Below are 19,833 nucleotides of genomic sequence, written 5' to 3'. Positions count from 1 at the left end.
AATATAAATATAAGATCCAAGCATAAGTAGGGATTCATATCTTTAGTGAAACTCACATCGGGGCGGAAGACAAAAGTGGAGAACTCTATAATGCATAATAGAAGTTCACATGATATGCACGTTTTTGAGCTCGATAATAATTTAACAGTTAACCCATAAGATAAATCCGTAATATCTATTAGGCAAAAACGAATAATACATATCATGGACTTCAATAGGCAACATATAAACGTCTCCAAACAACTACTATGAAAGATAAATGGTTCATTGTCTAACACCTCGATAGGTGAAATATTTAATAATATTCCGTATCGTTCACCGTATGCCTTGCATTATTCATCTTTTATGCTACAAAACAATCTTTTTAAGATTTTTTTATTTTTATTTTACTACAAGTTATGTTTGTTGTTCTATTATTAAGAATTTGTTGTTTGAATACTATGCCTAGTAGCTAAGCTATTAGAGAATTAATATTTTCTCAATTACTTATTTTCATGTTGAGCAAGATCATATATACGAAAATATTCTCTTTTGTTTTCTTAGTACAAAAAGAGAGAGACTATTAACCATAAAGTTTAGAATCAAATCAAAGATTTAGCTTCTAACAACCCATTAAACTCCACTTTTTGGACTTAATACTATAGGGGTCATTTGCGCGAATGTCTTTCAAAGGCACTGGTCTTTAATTTTTTCCCTCCAAATTGTTGGTCTTTAATTTTCCCTTCGCCTAATACTCCGAGGTTTTAGGTTCGAACTCCGGCTCAGTAAAAAAAAATTGCAAGGCAGAAGTTTGTAGCAAAATTAGACATATTCGGGCAAAAATTAGGCTTTAAGGCAAACTTTTACCCAAAACTAGGCATTAAGGCGCCTATTCGGGCAAAAGTTAGGCCTTAAGGCAGACTTTTGCCCAAACTCTGTCTTATAAGGTTCAATCTCTACCTCCAAAACTCTATTTGGCGAATTCAAAACTCTGCCTCGTGATTAAAAAAAAAATTGACTGAGCGAGAATTCAAACTTGGAACCCATAAAATTTTAGGCGAAGGCAAAAATTAAAGACCAGTGCCTTTCAAGGTATTCCGCGCAAAAAAACTTATACTATAGATCAAGTGACGGGGTCTCCAACTAATTAAATTTGATACTTAAATTCTTATTTTGTCGATGTTTTGATAGGGTGCATACGTGGAAGCCCATAATGCGGACCTGGAAGCATTTAGGTAGGGTTCATGACCTCATCATCAACTGTTTCTGTTGGAAATGGCCAAAATTTAAAATTGCTTCTTTTGGCCCTTTTCCTGTTTTGGCTAATCAATTAAAATTAATTGGTTAAAGTTGAAATGCGTCCGTGTCCTCATCCCAATCTACTTTCACTCTTTCTCGGTTAAAAAAGGATGAAAAAAAACCCTTAAAAAGAAACTAATCAAGCGTAACTATTATACAAAATTGGTACACTTTCTTGACGAGCACATGATAAATTTATGACTACTTATTATTTAAATGGAAGAAAAATAACATTATACAAATTCTTATATTTTATTTATTGATTCTTATATTATGATTACCGATTTCCAATGAAAAAGATTCTATATATATATATATATATATAAACTAAAAAAAAAAAAATATAAAACTGATCTTGTACGAAAGTTTGGTCAAATATTACAATTTTAAATTAAGATAAACTTTGAGAAGAAAAGATAGAAATGACATTAAGTAAACATAAATTATTAAATTTGACCTAAATAGTAATATGAATTTATTCCATTTGGGCCATTGTGGCCAAAAGACCTTTCCGGTAAAGAATTAGGAGAACCTCGAACAAATCAGAGAAATTAAACTGACCAGTTCTTTCCCGATCATTCTTAAATGTCTTTTAATCACCATTAATGAAATTATTTAATCATAAGGATTATTCGATTAACTAACCTTAGTCTCTCTGCAAAATGAGTAATAAATATTGAGAGAGTTCTTAATAAAATCTTTTTTTTGCGCGGATTGTCCTTCAAAGGCATTGATCTTTAATTTTTGTTCCTCAATTGTTGGACTTTAATTTTTACCCTTTGCCTAATATCCTGAGGTTCGGGGTTCGAACCCCGGTTCAGTTTAAAAAAAAAAATCGCAAAGCGGAGTTTCGTAGCAAAATTAGGGCTATTCGAGGAAAAGTTAGGTCTTAATGCTGAGTTTTGCAAAATTCCAAGTGAGTAAAATAAAAAAATAAAAAAAAACAATTTTGCCTTACGTCTGAAGGCAAAACTCTGCCGTAAGGGAACGTTTGTCTTATGCCTGAAGGCAAAACTCTGCTTGATAAGGTAGAATTTGCAGTCAAACTTTGCAGGTAGAGTTTTGCAGGCAAACTTTGCCTTGCGAATCCCAAACTCTGTTTTGTGATTTTTTTTTAATTTTTGACTGAGCGGGGATTCGAACTCGTAACTCAGGAGTTTTATGCAAAGGGCAAAAATTAAAGACTAGCAATTTGAGGGCCAAAAATTAACAACCACCCCCGAATAAGGGCGAATAAGGGCAATCGTGCAAATTGCCCTAATAAAATTGTATTGATCATTCAAGTAAAAGATATATTTAGAAGAGTAAAAAATTGACGTGTTTTGGACCAAATTTATTTGGCTAAAACGACATTTGAAAAGGTTTAGAGGGAGTGCTTTAAATTCTGTCCACGCTAACATTGTGTAGACTTTTGCACGCATCAGATTAATTGACATATAATAAGCATATAACTCTTTATAGCCAGCATGATATATAGCAACCTGAAAATACACCAAGATGTTAAATTGGCAGCTGGTAATAACAGCCCATAGCTATCGAAGTTGAAACAATAAAGTTAAATGACATATTAATTTAACCCTAACTCATGATCATGATTAACTATATACTTGTATATTTATTTAACCCAACTTATGATCATGATTATATATATATATATATATATATATATATATATATATATATATATATATATATATATATATATATATATTGTGTCTTAATTTCAGCTATGAATATCGATCTAATATCTTACATATAATTGGTCCTGGATTAAGCTGTGGAACTCTATAAATTTACGCTCCTTTGACAATACATACTAAAATAGAGGGGTAGAGTAATTTGAAAGGCACTTTATGGATTTTTTGTCCCCAATATGACGTGGTATTCTCTGCGCAAAAGGGGAAAGAAGAAAACATAACAGAGAAGATAAAAGAAAGAAGAAATTAAAAGGAAGGAAAGTTGGGGATCGTAAAATTGTAGCTTTGCTAGACCCAGGATCGGTAGACGTGGCAAAAAAAAAAAAAAAAGGTCAAAAGCTTCTAAAGTTGTGATATCCTAAAAAATTATTGAGTAAAACCAATATCCTACCTGTGACGTGGCCCATGTGATATGGGGTCTAGAACATTGGAGTGTGATCGAACATGATGCTTGATTGATTGTCTTGGTTAAGTAAAATAAAGTAGTACTTTTCCTATAGCTATAAATTTGCTAATAATTTTTTACATGATAATAAGCGTTTCATCCTAAAAATATACACTTATAAATACAATAGTTTTTTTTTTTTTACAATATAATCCTATTATAACTTGTTATAATAGGTTAATTTTTATTTTTATCGAATTATCAATTAAAATTTACTAATAAATAGTTACATATAATAATGTAAATATTTTATAAACCTTCAAAATACAAAGCTCGAACTCTAACTTGAAATCATATCAATGTCTTAACTCACATAGAGATAATAGATAAGAGGATACCGTTATCCATGATGAAGAATATAAGGATTAAACTTACGTAGTTCTGTTGGCTTAATAAAAAGGAAGAGAACGATCGAGGCAAAACAGACTTTATTTTTCTTTAAAAAAAAAAAAAACAATCATGGTGAAAGCTTTCTATAAACTTTTATGGGGTTTTATCTATATGATCCACAAAATACAAAATCCTAATAGGCACTTTTGCTCTTGGTCTCTACCCTCATCCGATTCTAATAGATAATTTTTAAATTCCTCGGTTTCTTAATTAAAGAAAGAAAAATGGTTAAATTCTTATAAGTTGGCTTCAGTGACTGTTTGCACCTTTTGAAATACAAGATAAGAAATTACTGTTTCGAGATGGAAAACGCATTGATGTAATTATCATTTATAATAGAGGTAATTAAACCAAATACCCGCATGGATGTTCACATCCAATAAATAATAGAAATTTATTTATAATTTTTTGACATTTTTTTTTGTTGGAGATAGAGGTGAGCACTTATAATGTAAACAAAATACTTGATATGATCATTATTTAATTTCCAGTATATAGGGGGTTACATCTAAGCTAGTTACGTGTCACTAGCTAATAATCTTGAAAACCCTATATTTTATTATGTTAACTTTATACAACTGGTCCGTTAATTCGAGTCAGTTAATTAATTTTCATCTTTTCCCCACTTTTACTTTTCTTTCTCCACTATATAAAAGGATCTTTTGACGTACGGAAACAAAAAGTTTGTCTCTGTCTTTTACTTCTTCAATTTTTAGATCATATATATTGAAACCTAACGCGTATACAATATCATTTTTTGGTAATAACCTAACGAGTATACAACAACTCCTAGATAAGCTTCAGTTATGGCTATTTTTTTATTTAGTATTTACTATTGACTACCTAAATTAATCTTTCACGAAAGTTTAATCAAATTAAGATTCTCATGCATCTGGATAATTACGTTAAATGTTTTTGTGGGTATTTTTTATGATAACGTTGAGATAATTAATGATAAAATTTACAGTCTATTCAATTTAAGCAATAACCTTTCAAATTCCAAATCCAATTATTAAGTAATTACCTTCTTAAATATGACTAAAATAAAATACAGAGCTAAAAAGTTCTAGGTCACTTTCTCAATGTAGAAAGATCTTTCTTCCAAGTTCTAAGTGTGAACTTTATAATTATCTTTTTGCCCCCCTATGATAGTTCTAATCGTCAGCATGATAATCCAAAAAAAATTGAAATTAATTCCTTTAATTTTATTTTTATTTTTAAAAAAAATCTATTTTAAATGTATACGCAACCAGTTAGTTATCACCCCACTATCTAATTATCTTATTTTGACAATCATTACGAGCAACATCATCCTACAAATTATATCAAAAGCTTGGTCTTAGCATCCCTAAACTTTTTATATTAAAGTAAAAATCATGACATTGGAAGTTAGTGGAAAGAAGGATGACGAAATCATATATTCAAATTCTATATTTTGATATTAGCTAGTGCAAGGATAATTATTATACTTGGAGTTAGGATAATTGTATTTATTAGGTCAAGATCCCTTCAGTCAGTAGTCTTCAATGTAAGCTTATATTGATCGCACGTCTGCACTTAAAATTAAAATGAAAAGAATGACTATATGACAATTTGCTGATGGTGAGGGATTTGAATGAATTAAAGTACAATGAGGAGCAAAATTGAAAATTCTGATAGTACAAGAGATATTTGGACCTATACCCTAGGTGTAATCTTATCAATTTTCATACTGTCATTGTCCGAAAATTGCTAATATTTTACGGAGGTTCTATTGGAATTTGACTTTCCGACAAAGGATGTCTGACGAAAAACCGTCAAAACTTTAGAGACAAGCCAAATTCTGACGGATTCCATTGAAAATTTTCGTCAAAAATTAGTGATTTTCTAATATTGTGTGCAGATTATTGATGATATGACGTTTTCTTGAATAAATTTTGTTGAATATTCCAAATAGTTATGTCTAAAATTCGTTGCAAATCATGAATTTCTTAGTTATGTTTGTGGAGAAGAAGCTTGACTACCACTCTATTTTTCGAGTATCATATTTGGGGATTTTATGCTGCACACGTAGCTTTCTTTTTCTTTTTTTCTTCTTCATTCAAGTTTATATAATTTTCCCATATATTCCTTTCCATTAAAAAAAGAAAGAAAAGATTCATTACAACGAGTGCAAATGAATTGGGATCAAAATGTGACGCAGTATATATTAAGTAGTACGTAATTTACTTATATTAAGAACTAGACATTGTGAATAATTTTTAACTTATTATTATAATAGTGGATTTTAACTTATATACTCTTATATACGGTAAAGAATTCTTAGACTACCAATTTATTAATTTATTGTACCAGATATGAAATAATATAGATTATTTTTCAGGTTACCAATTATCTACTTTTAATGGATAATTATAACTATTGTAGTTATCTTTTAGGCATCATAATATCGTAAAAATACCTGGAAAGACGGAATATGACTACCGAGGATCCCTGCCTAATAATAATTGTGTGAACTTGATCAGGGGCAGAGCTACAATATTAAGTACGGGGTGTGATGATCCAATAACTTTTACTTAGATGTTATATTTGTATTAGAAAATTCATTAGAGATATTTAACTATGTAATTGCTGATAGCTATGAATTCCGTGATAAATTCAAAATCCAATAAATTTCAATTACTGACTTCACCTTTGAGCCTGATGATTTAGTGAAAGAAAGTAAGGATTCTTTTCTGTTTTGGCTCTAAGAAACAATAAAACCAGTAGTTTTGTCATGAAAGTAATTGCCTATAAAAAAAAATCTCAAAGAGGGGTATATATCCAGGAAGTTTCGAAATAGTTGGTCTAATTAAAATATGTAGATAGTTGCAACTTAAAAAAAAACATGTGTAGAAATTCCAGACATGATGACTGGATGTTCTTGCAAGAATCTCATACTCTGTTGGTGGTGTGTGGTGAATTATGGTAAAGAATATGTAAGTGTTAGATTGACTATTCCTTTTATGTATATTGAAACTCTTGAACTTTGAGGTGTCTGAAATTTTGTATTTAATCTTTTGGAAACTAGAGATTTTTCTTTAACTTAGATTGAGACGACATTTTGATCTGTTGGGTATATGAACAAAGTACTACATTGATAATTGGAAAGAAAAAGAAGCTACTTCTAAGGAGTTGGTTACTGATGTGAGGCCTTTTGGGGAAAACCGTGCGGGCTTGGTCCAAAGCGGATAATATCACATCATGTTAAGAGTATCTTTGGACCGTTTAGCCCAACAACTGGTATTAGAATCAATGGTTTGACGGGACGAGTACGAAGATGGCGGAGTGTGGCGTCGGGCCCGGCTTAGTGCCTTTGCCCGTCTATGGGCCGGTTTACAACCTTTACCCGTAGTTTTGAAGAAACATACACAGCCTTTGGGATTCGCTGACCGTAAATACTCTGACGATGTGGGTGGCACATTGACACATTGAATCTCTGACTCGTAATGAGTCATGTCGAACTTAGTTCGAGGGCGAAATTGTTGGGTGTGAGAACAAAGTACCACATTGATAGCTGAAAAGAAAAAAAAAACTCCTTATAAGGAGTTGGATACTCTTAATTAATGATGTGAGGCCTTTTGAGGAAAACCGTACGAGCTTGACCCAAAACGGACAATATCACATCATGTTAAAAATATCTTTGGATTGTTAAGCCCAACACGATCAAGGAAATATTCGGATTTTAGAGGGGCTATTAAGACTTCTCAATTATCTTATCTGTCAAATTTATCAACTTTAACTTCACAATTATCTAATCCGTCAAATTTATCTAACTTTTTTAAAAAAGGTTTGGAAAATGATGAAAAGAAAAATACCACTTCAGAAAAAATTCAATTTCGTTACATGCATGCATCAAGGACAATAGAAAAGGTCAAACCGTTCTTGGAATACTGATTTATATGCTACAATAATTGTAGTAACCCTCACCACAAATGTCCTTTCTGGAGTGTTATGTATTTTTGTACTGTTTACAACTATTTTACCACTAAAATGGATCTTGGGTTTAACTCAATTTCAAAAGCTAGCTTAAGAAGGGAGGATTGTCCAACACCGTATAAGGAGATTATCCATTTCTTAAACTACCGATGCATGACTCTCTTCAACACCACACTTCACGCTCAGGACTGGACATCTGCAGGGTGAATAATTTAATTGAAGCCCCAACAGCGGGAACAAGAATTGGAATGAGTCCCGCTCTGATATTATGTAAAAAATGAATCTTAAATCAGACTCAACCTTAAAAGCTAGATCAAGAAGGAAAAATTACTGACCCAAAATCATATAAGGAGATGATCCGGTCCTTAAACTACCGATGTGAGACTCTGCTATACAACATTGTAATGGCAAATGCAGAGAACTATGAACATAAAGACGAATTGTACTCTCTGAGAAACCATATCCACTTCTTGTCTTGTTCTTATGACTGGCAAGGAATAACTGAATACGTGGGCCATATTCCGTTTCGATTGTTTATAGATTAGTAGTTTGCTTTCCTATAAAATTTAATCAAAAACAAAGATTTTGAGTTTTTTTCTTTTAAATGTTCAATAAATAATATATATTCTGTATTTATAAAACCTATAACTTTAAACATATATCATAGTAATATTCGTGCAACTCGTTCAGAAAATATTAAATTACTGCTATTCTGAACGTGTGTCTATCGTATCTTTTATAAAATTAAAATAACTTTCTCGGACAAAAATATAAAAAAATAAAATGGAATCAGAATAGTACCATATACGTTTACCAAGTAGGCCAGATGGCTTCTTTTGCAATGCCCTTAGGTAAGGTCTAATTTGGGACGAGAAATGAATTCATGGAGGCACTGCCACCTGTATAATGGACAAGTTCTTGCACAGGTGACATGTCTTCATAAAAGGATGCTAGAGTAGTAGTAGTTCAAAAATTCATTGTTAATTGTTAGGCTTTTATCCTGATTTTTTTAGTATATTTGAGTTTTACTTTTCTCTAGAAGGAAAGTTAAAGTATAATCATAATTGTTTTATTTTTTCTGAAAGGAAAATATAATTCTCTTTCATATTTGGCTAGTCTTTTTCTTGGAGAAAAAAGTTTTGGACCTCTATATATTGAAGCATCCCTTTCATAAAATAGAAAACACACAAAAGCATCCACAATGAAGTCCTTTCGAGAGTTTTATTTAAGGGGAGATCTATTCTCTCAATAGTCTTAGAATATTTTTTTATATCAGTATTATCATGTGTAGGTTAATTGACAAACTCATATCATATAATAAAGTCTTTTTTTATAGTTTTCCTTGTCGTCTGATTTATCGTTGTTAAAAATTTGCAATTGTTAGCTTTCGCATGACGTCATGTTATTTCAATCCCAATATTAAAATTATACTCTTTCTAACATATCTAAATTTAAGATGATGGGTTTAGAGGGAGAAGTAGAGTAGAAAGTATGAGTTCGGCAAAACTGAATATCTTTAGTCCAAATATAATTCTACATTTATCTTTACAAACTTCGTTTAATATGTACAAGCTATTAATTTAGAATTCGATAACTCAAAAGGGCTAATGTGCAAAACGTAACTCATAATTTCAAATCTTGAATCCGACCAAACATGATCGCACAATGAACTATGATATCAAAACAACCATATATATCCTATATTCAGCTCTCATTGACACTATAAAAGAATTTCTACCTATTTGACCCATGAAAAATCAAACTTATATAATAAAGAAATGTGTCTAAAATTAAAAAAAATTATACTCTCTCACAACTTAAACTTCTAAATCATTTTACTTGCGATTACAATTAAGAAAGACACTACAAGAAAAGGCTTATCTAAAACCAACATTTAGGGACGAGTTAATAATCTCGTCTCTAAAAGTACATTTATTGGGACGAGATTATATGCCGGTCCTTAATTCGGTATCTTATTGCGAAGGTACTAAATCAGGTCCAAAAAAAAAATTAGTAACTGGTCCCAAATGTAATTTAGGGTCCTTGAGAGGGATAGAGTACTGCCAAATATAATATTAAAATATTAAAAACTATTGTTCTTCTTTCCTTTTTTAGAAGAAATTACCAAGTTCGTGATGTTGTTGTTTGTTTCATAATAGTTGCTCTGCTGAATGGTAAATCCTAAATTACCAAACGGAAATTTACCGAACCGAAATTTGATTTACCGTCCAAAAGCTTTTCCAAAATTTTCTTATATTCTTGCAGCGTTGTCGATGTTGCCGGATACACTTGATGAATTTAGACTACTTTTGCGATAAGCGGTTTAACCATTGGTGGAGTAAAATTTACATCTATTGTTTTACCAATAGTTATTCATCATCTTTTCAAAATTTTGTACTTACAGGTTTTGAAGTAACAAGTCAAGATGCAAGTTTAGAAGATGCACAAGCTCATTATTATTTTGCTAGGAATGTTATGCAAAACTTGAGATCATAGTTTAGCTTAGGATGTTAGCTAAGTTACTTGTTAAGATGTTGACCAAATATTGAAACTAACAAATCATGGGATGTTAACCATTTCATTGTAATTTTAACTTTTTATATGTATATATTATCCTTTTATATCTAGTTTTAAATATCAATTTGATATGTATTGGTAATTTAACTTTTTTGTGACATTGGGTTTTAGGACTACTGGTTTAGGGTCAATAAGAGACCAGAAATACGGTCCCTAAAACTGTTACAATTTTTTTAAATTGGAACCACTACTACTTCATCCTATAAGATAATCTAGGACCGGTTAAGGCTGGTCGCTAAAAGATTTACGATTGGAAAAAATATTTTTAATGATATATTAATCGTCAATTAGGGACGATATTAATGGTCTCCAAAAGTGTTTAACGACCATATTTTCACCCCGTCCTTAAAAAACATTTAACAACCAGTTTTTTGAACCCGTCATTGTTGACCTATTTGGGATCATATTTGGACTTTTAAGGACCAGATTTTCCTTCCTTAAAGGCCATTTTTCTTGTAGTGACGGAGAAAAAAAGAACATTGAAGGTAAACGAGATTGTATAGGCCATCTGTTAGCTCAGACAAGACTATTAAAGTCCTATTCTTTATCTAGTCAAAGTCCTATTCTTTATCTAGTCAGTCATTTTGGAAAGGCCTGTTAGTTTTTAATAAATTACGCTCTATGTTTACTGGAAAAGAATATTTCCCTAGCTCAATTTTTCTTTAGTTATTTGAATTAGCCCAATTTTTCCTTAAACACCTTTTATACAATGTATAATGTTGTATGATTTTTGTATCATGTTGTATAACGTTGTATACCGTGTGTATAAGCAACATTGTGAGAAAAAAAGTTGATTAATTATGTGAATGTACACTGAAAACATAGTTATACAGGTGTAATATATTATGTTGGGTTATACATTTTTGTAAAAATCCCTAAAATAAAATCAGAGTTTGTACTTCTAAAAATTTAATTACTGATGTGGCATGATACCACGTGAGACAGAGATTCTTGATTTGATCCAAGCTGGAAGTGGCAGTTATGGTGATGGCGGCTAGACCATTTTTGCCAATAATGACATGTGGGACCACTTAACCATATGAAAGTGGAGCCCACTCCAAGATAGTGAACAATGGTGGTCTACCCAACCCAACTCTACTACTGTGGGGCTCATACCTTTTTTTGTTTTTTGTTTTTTGGCAGGTTGGGAGAGGTGTGGGGAAACGTGGGGTCCGTTGAAAAGGATCATTGTCTCGTCCATTAGGTTGTTTGATTGGTGAGATAAGATATTATAGTAACGGAATAAATTATAAGATTATTTTAATGAAATGATTTGTAGTAATAGAATTTTTTATGATATTTTTAAGATTATAAGTTTTAATTTTTTTTTTTTTTGAATTTTGTGATTAGTCAAACACGCTCATATAAATTGGAATAAAGAGAGTACTATTTTTGATTTCAGGATTAGCAATTCCGGGATAAAACAAGAAAATGAATCATTTGTCTCCAAAGCTCTTCTGCCGAATTCTTTTTGGAAATATAACGTTACTATTAAAAATAAAAATTTATCCCAATTTAGTCAGTTAAATTAAATAATGTTATAAATTTATTGTCCTTTTTAGTCTAATAAACAAAACACCTACCATTAACAATATATCCACTAAATAATTACATTTTTCTTAAATCTCTGTATTATAATCCCGTCACTATAATCTGAGATACCTTTTTCGCACCCAAACGATCCCTTAGTGTCTAGTTACAACTATAAAATAACTGAAAACCACCCCATATCACACACACACTCTCTTTCTCTCAACTCTTTGTTTTTTGTGCACTAGAAGGAGTGATCTTTTACTATTCTTGTTCAAGAATCAGATTTCTCTGCAGTTCCACTCATCTGTGGATCAAGATTTTATACTATATAGGTAAAAAAAAAAAAAAACGAATCTATCCTTGGTTCTTCAAAATGGGTTTTGTGATTTTTTTTTTTTTTTATTTAACCTTTTTTCATTTTTTTTATGTCTAGGTAGTTATAACAATGACTAAACAGAATGTGTCTGATCCTAAATCCGGTGTCACCTCCGCCATGTACGGGGCGGTGGTGGCGAAGATACCACCGGCGTCGCCAGGAAGTTGTATGAACATATCAAGAAAGACACCAGTTGAAATAAATGGTGGTCCAAGAATAAACTCTTGGGTTGATTCAATGAGAGCTTCTTCTCCAACTCATCACATGTCCACTTCTCTCTATGAAGACAAGACTTCTTGGATGGTGAGCACACTATATCCCTTCTTGCATGCACATCAATTTCAACATGTTAAAATACACTAATAGCGTAGAAATTAAAGGAGAAGCTAGTGTTCTAATTCAGGTTCGTCAGAATTCTGTAATTTTTGCCATAAATTTTATACTTGTGTTAAACAAAATTCACTGCATTTCTATAAATAACTTATCCACTTCATTGACATGTATTTTTAAAATTCAGAACCCATAAACTCAATATTTTGAGTCTGTTTTTCGTAAATTTCTCGCATTTTAAATCCTGAAAAGGAATTATGACTGCTACATGTATTTGCGCATGTATGTATGAATAAAATAATGAATTAAAAACATTTGCCAAAGATGTGCTACGTATTAATATACTTTTACAAGACTTCATCTCACTATGTGCACATGTATTTTTTTTTTCCTTTAAATTATGTTGTTTAATGCCCAATGACGTAATATATGTCGAAATTCTGAGATCATAGGGATTAAAAAAAGGTTGAAAAGAATTGTTGTGTTGATAAATGAAACAGGTGCACCATCCATCAGCAGTGAACATGTTTGAGGATATAATAAGTGCTTCTAAAGGAAAGCAAATTGTGATGTTTTTAGACTATGATGGCACTCTTTCTCCTATTGTTGATGACCCTGATCAAGCTTTCATGTCTGATGTTGTAAGTCTTTTCATCGTATTATTATTTGGATTAAAGTTATGTAAATTACTGAATATTTACTTATTATTTATTCGAGTTACACCATTGATATATTCTAATAGACCTATTTGTAATTATTTTTTTCGCTAACTCGAATGTGTAAATAATTATTTTATTATCTGCTGAAGTATGTGATCATAGGATACTTTTATTTACTTATTTATATGTCATAGCTTTTTCTTTGGCAGAGAACTTTAAATATTTTCGAACTTTGATTATTTTTTATTTTGGAATGACTCTTAATCATAATATTCTTTTCCATATATGTCTAATTTGATTGGTAATTAATTATTTATTTCCAACTCTATTTCTGATTCATCGTTGTCATGCTTCCTTGATTTGTTCGCGAATGAAATCATATAAATATTATTTATCATATAATATTATTCCTTGCCTTAGACAGTAAGTTTCAATCTCTAATTACCTTATTTACTTCAATTACCTTTATTTTCATACGGTATAGAAAAATGGTGCAAAAACGTTACGATATAATAGTTCACAACTGATCTATGAATAATAAATAATAAAATTACTGATCTATGAATAATAAATAATAAAATATCACGTATGTTTACTTTGGTAAGTTTTTATTTTATTGAGTACTATAAGTTCTGCAGATTGACAGAAATTTTACCCGATCTCCAACTAATCATTTTAAAGTTTTTTTTTTTTAATTCTATCATGTAATATTATATATTACCATTTAAAGGACTATTCTTTACTACAAATTAGATCCAAGAATATCATTTAGTTATATTTCCCTAATCAAATACACTAAATTAGCTGAAAGCGATCCTGATTCTTTTTCATGAGTTAAGTACGTGAAAATTCCTCTTTGATAATGTGTAATGATGGGGACTCGAACACATGAGTTTTACTTGTTCTAATACTATGTTGAAGTGTGTATGTAACCATCTCATCTAAAAGTTGAAGGTATTAAAAAAACACTTTTATTTATTCAATTATGTCTTCGACATGATCTGCATACAATTCTTAAAGTCTTCATTTTCTTATTTTTACTATTTGTCTCAAAACTTAACCCCTTCTTTTTGTGTATTAGATGAGAGGAACAGTAAGAAAGCTTGCTAGATATTTTCCTACTGCTATAGTTAGTGGGAGGTGCAGAGATAAGGTAGATCTTTTTGTTCTTTTAATTTTTTGAGGATTAATAAAATGGTTTTTACTTATTTTGGGTATTGCATAATTATAGGTATACAGTTTTGTGCAATTGGCAGAGTTGTACTATGCTGGAAGCCATGGAATGGATATAGAAGGACCTTCAAAAGGTTCAAAATATAAGAAGGTGAGTGAACTTAGTTTTCTCTGTACAACTGTAGCATCTTCAGTTATTAGTTCACCTTTATACATTGATTGTGAAAAGAAAATTTTATACCATCAGTATATTTTAATCAATTATATTATGTTATTTGTTTTTTCCTAGCCAGCTTAATAATTTCTTTTATGAAGGACGATATATGTTATTATATAATAGGGTGACTTGATAGTATAATTTCTTTTTACACTGACTGATATCAAAATTAAACTCTAGCTAACATTATACTATCATTTTCATATATATGCTTGAAATTTTAGGGAGCTCAAGCAGTTCTTTTCCAACCAGCGAGCGAATTTCTCCCAATGATTGATGAGGTCCGTGTTCATCAAGGATTTCATAAATTACATCATAATTACTGTTGACCTAAAAGAAGAACTACAATGTTTGTTTACAATGAATTTTTCAGGTTTACAAAGAACTGTTGGATAAAACAAAGTCTACTGAAGGTGTTAGATTGGAGAATAACAAGTTTTGTGTCTCTGTGCATTTTCGCTGCGTTGATGAAATGGTAATACACTAGCTCCACATGCTTTTTCCTCTCTTAATTATGACAAGATTGATTGTTATTATTAAGAGTTTAATAATAATAAAAATACTTATATAATCAGATCACTTATAAGGTAAGTATTAGTAGTAACGTGTAACCTAGTAAAAATGAATACTAACCTACAATTACAGGTTAAAATTCTTTGTAGTGTAAAAACATCATTAAAGTATGTAGTATTTTTTAAAAAAATTTTTTTTATGTAATTTACACCTTAAGGAGGTGCTTCCTTTTATTTCATCACAAAAAGAACAGAGGTTACAGAATAACAGAGGTTAGATGTGACTAAACCCCTGAAGTTTTCCTTAGTTTAATTTACAGGGAGACAAGATCTTGTCTGTGAAAATTAGCTACTATTCTGGAGATGAAATTTCAACGAAACTCCATGACGCTATCTTGGAGTTTCACTTCTAGAAATTAAAGTCCAAGCATAATGATAAGTCTTTAATTACAGGAAGTAAAAAGGGGATTGTTTGTGACTTGTACTCAAAATCTTTAGATTGTACGTGCATATTATAGCATATTATAATTATTTATATACATGGCCCATTTAAAAGTAATAATAAATTAAAAAAGAATTAGCATCTTTATAGTTTAGACAAAGCACAGATAATATCAAGCACAAACAATGTTAAGGTTTTCTTTAAAGACTTGGAACTTTAAAAAAGTTTAAGAGAAGATCTGATTTGATTTTATGATGGATTTGATTTTATGATGATTATTTATCCAACAGAAATGGGGTGAACTAGCACAAGAAGTAATGTCAGTGCTGAAAGAATATCCAAAGCTTAAATTATCCCAAGGGAGAAAAGTATTAGAGATCCGTCCTATTATTAAATGGGACAAAGGAAAAGCTCTTGAATTTTTGCTTGAATCACTTGGTAAGTATCTAGTTTTCTTAATATTTTATTTATTTATTTATAATTGTCACTAAAATAAAATATTTGAAAGATTTTACAATTATTTAACGCTAACTTTGATAATGACTATTCCTTTAACAGGTTATGCTAATTGTACTGATGTATTTCCTATTTATATTGGTGATGACCGAACCGATGAAGATGCTTTCAAGGTTTTCTACCATTTTTTTCATTTTATTTTATAAGAGTTTTCCAGTACTTTCGTCTCATTTGACGTATTTTATTTTGATTTGTCATGAAGTTTTAAAAAATAAGAAATATTTTTAAATTTTGTGATCTTAAATTAAGTATATGTATAATGTATGGTAATACCCTTTAATTTGTTTATGGTCCTTAAACATGTCATGTGGAATATTGCAATTAAAAAGCTGCTACTAACTATAAAAAAGTGACATTTTTTGTGAAATAGAATTTTAAAAAAAAAAAAAGTAAGACACATGAAACATATGAAGTACCATATATACTTTAACTTGGTTGTAGAAGGTATCTGTCTTATTTATCAAGTTACTATTTTTACTTGATATAAATGGTTTTTTTTATACTCCATCAGCTTCAATTTAAGTGTATTGCTTTCCTTTTTAGTTTGTTTAACAAAAAACTTCTTTCTATATTTGATAACTCTTTAATTCCAAGATTCTACATGACATGAGTTCTGGCATCTTAGAAAAGACAGTTTACTGGGTTCTTGATATATAAATTATTTATACATAATAAGTGAATTCTAAATAAAAATACAAAATCCGAATCAAGGCTATCAGGTTTTGCCGAATCCATAGATAGGCTTGTAGCTCCCCCCTAGCCACTATCAAAAAATACTTTGATACATTACACACATCTTTAATTGAAGATCACAAGATTCAAAAGTCTCCCTTATTTTTTTTTTTAACTTTATAACTAATCAAACTAACACTTAAAACTGATAAAAATAGAGGGGATAATATTTTCTATATCATCTGATCGTGTAAAACTTATTAAATTTTATATTATGAAGTTTATAGAAGTTAAATCTTTCTTTAGTGCTAATCAATTATGTGGCGTGATAGGTACTTAGAGAAAGAGGGCAAGGTTTTGGCATTCTTGTCTCCAAAACTCCAAAAGAAACACATGCATCTTATTCTTTACGAGAACCATCTGAGGTGAGAATCTTTAAACATTAAGTTTCTTGCACTTGAGGAAAACGTACATTAAACCTTGTACTTATAGAGGGGGACCTACATTTTGTTTTTATAAGAGTTCACCAATTTTTGCAACTTTATTGGATGGATGAAATGATCATTAAGATCGCTTAACTCTTAAGCAACTAATATTGATACCTAATATGTTTTCTAAACTTGTAATTACATTATATTTCCTAATTAAATTGGATAAGACTCTACATGTTGGTTTCTCCACAAAAGAAGAAAAAACTAAAAAAGAAGTACACCAATTTTCAACACGGAATATATATATGGTCAAATAAATCCTTGTATAAAACAATACTCTTGCAAAACATATATCATGAGAAATTTGTCCCGGAGGGGGTCAATGGATGATCAACAAGGCTAATCGGGGAAAAACAAAAAAAGGCTTATCGCTTAGGTTGGTGACCTCCGGTGCACTTCCGAGGATGATCGTCTAAGGTCGGTCCAAGTGATTGGGTCTACGTTATAATTTTTTGTATTGGGGGACTATGCTCGCGCTACTCCTATTTAATTAAAAAAATTCCTTCAAAATATACGTGTTAGATAAAATTGTTTATTATTTTCTTTATATCTCCATTTATTATGTTTATTTTGTAGAACTTTAGTGACTCTTTTTGTTAATTGCTTTGGCAGGTTATGAAATTTCTACGACGCCTAGTAGAGTGGAAAAGGTTGTCTTTAAGGAGACAGTCTATAAAAGCATCTATAAAGAACTGAGAATCATCCAAGTAGTTCATATAATATGCCTTTTGTTGTTTATAAACAACTATAAAGGTTAAAAGAAAAAATAGATGGAATAGAAAAGAGGTTTATCTTTTCTCGTTAGCTTTAAGGTGTTGTACGTCTTTGTAACTAGCTCTGCCCAAGGAGAGAATTGTAACTTCCTTATCTTTGCTAAATGAATATATTGGGAGTTCTCCATAATTCTATAATATCCTTTATCATCTGTAGATGGCCGTTGAATGTTAGGCAGTAGAAAATATAACAAAGTAATTTGAAAAACCAGCTATGTCACTGAAAGCATATAGCTCATACGTAGAGATTTCACTGGTTGAATTTTGATTTTTTGTAAATAATAGAATTAACTTAAGCTGAATTTGTTCATGAGGTTCTAAATCCGAATAAAAGAGGAGGATTACGGTAGGTTCATTATCAGGATAAAACTAATAAATTATGATGAATTATTATAAATTCATAACCAAAATATGTTGGGATGTGCTCACCTAGGCACATGCTATGTTGGAGCTAGAACTGCGAGGAATTTACTATTTGCTTGTGAGCTAGCTCGTGTTATCGATACTAAGTCCGGATAAAGTAACTAGCATTAAAATTAGTCAACTTATAATAAATCGTTATAACCAAAATGCGTTTGAACATACACATCTTATATTTATGCTAGTGAAAAGGGCTGTGCCTCGCCCGGTTATAGAATATAATATTTCTTACAATTATGAAAATCGAATGTGAAAAAAGTTATCGTAGATAAGTAAATAAATACGTATACATTAATGTCTACACTCAGTCTAAAACAATTATTTTTACTAAAAAATGGAAATTTTACAATATAAATGCACAAAAAGAGAGCTAACATGTTAATACGCATAAAACGATAGATTTATGTACTGAAAAGAAGAAAAATATGAAGCAAAGGAAATAAGAATATAGTACGTGATCGTTAGCTTCGACCCCACTCTTTGGGAGCGTTGACTTGATACCAAAATAAAGAAAACAAAATTCCAAAACATAAAATACCACAATATATGACTTGCCATTAACAAAACGAAAAGGGAAAAAAGATAACGTAATGTAAATGAATTTACATTTAGTAATGACTATGACCAGCATTTTAAAACCAGTCAATTTTTTTTTTGGAAACATCATGATCCGTTCGACTTGTAATTTTATGTCGTATTAACTTCTGTAAATTTGTTTTCTTTTTGTTGCACACCATTTACTATACCATTTTTATGGATGTAAAAATATACTTTTTCAATGAAATTTTATGCATAATATATAAAAATTTCAGACATATTAGTCTCTTCTAATCAACAATAATCTAAAAAGGAAAATTAAGTAGGCGGTTGGACATGCGGTTTGAAACCATGAGATGAAACCAGCGTTTGGACATGCATTTCATCTCATGGTTTCAAAACATTTTAATATAAAACTTGACTCATAAGTTTATATTTTATAAAAAAAGACTCATAAGTAGGTAAATATTTTTAACAATTACTCCCACCAACCATTTACCAACCTCATTAACTTCCACCAACCTTTATTTATGTCTACCATGTGGAAGGATTATATTAAAGAGTAATTACATTACTATTTATGTTAAATTTTCATTTTTATTGAACTAAAGTTTGATCAATTGATGTTGTATTTTATATAAAGGTCTTCTAGTAGCGTATTAATTTTGTTATGAACTATGACTTGCTCATTTGGTAAGATTGTATAAGAATTGAGAATGTTTTGATAGTTTTCACAACTTGTGGGGGTTTTATGTCTATAAAAGAAAATACAACTTAAGATATTCAAATTACATGTCCAAACATAATTTCAAACCATGTCCAAAGAAATCTCAAAAAG

General features: G+C 30.4%; 1 protein-coding gene across 2 annotated transcripts; it reads left to right on the top strand.

Moving 5' to 3' along the window:
* The first annotated feature begins 12,024 nt into the window (after nucleotides 1–12,024).
* On the top strand, nucleotides 12,025–18,169 carry LOC132640511 (probable trehalose-phosphate phosphatase H). 2 transcript variants are annotated; one of them, XM_060357122.1, is made up of 11 exons: nucleotides 12,025–12,209; nucleotides 12,315–12,556; nucleotides 13,084–13,224; nucleotides 14,324–14,395; nucleotides 14,474–14,566; nucleotides 14,857–14,913; nucleotides 15,006–15,107; nucleotides 15,877–16,024; nucleotides 16,145–16,215; nucleotides 17,107–17,199; nucleotides 17,878–18,169. In XM_060357122.1, the coding sequence occupies exons 2-11, from the start codon at nucleotides 12,323–12,325 to the stop codon at nucleotides 17,959–17,961; spliced, it is 1,095 nt and encodes a 364-aa protein (XP_060213105.1). In that variant the 5' UTR covers nucleotides 12,025–12,209; nucleotides 12,315–12,322; the 3' UTR covers nucleotides 17,962–18,169. The 2 variants fall into 2 exon arrangements, with proteins under 2 accessions (XP_060213105.1, XP_060213104.1); XM_060357121.1 differs by having other exon boundaries at nucleotides 12,027–12,209; nucleotides 12,311–12,556.
* Nucleotides 18,170–19,833: the final 1,664 nt, after the last annotated feature.

This window comes from Lycium barbarum, chromosome 5 (assembly GCF_019175385.1).
Source record: "Lycium barbarum isolate Lr01 chromosome 5, ASM1917538v2, whole genome shotgun sequence".
In the NCBI taxonomy this organism is placed as follows: domain Eukaryota; kingdom Viridiplantae; phylum Streptophyta; class Magnoliopsida; order Solanales; family Solanaceae; genus Lycium; species Lycium barbarum.
This window is presented reverse-complemented; position numbering and strand designations above follow the sequence as displayed.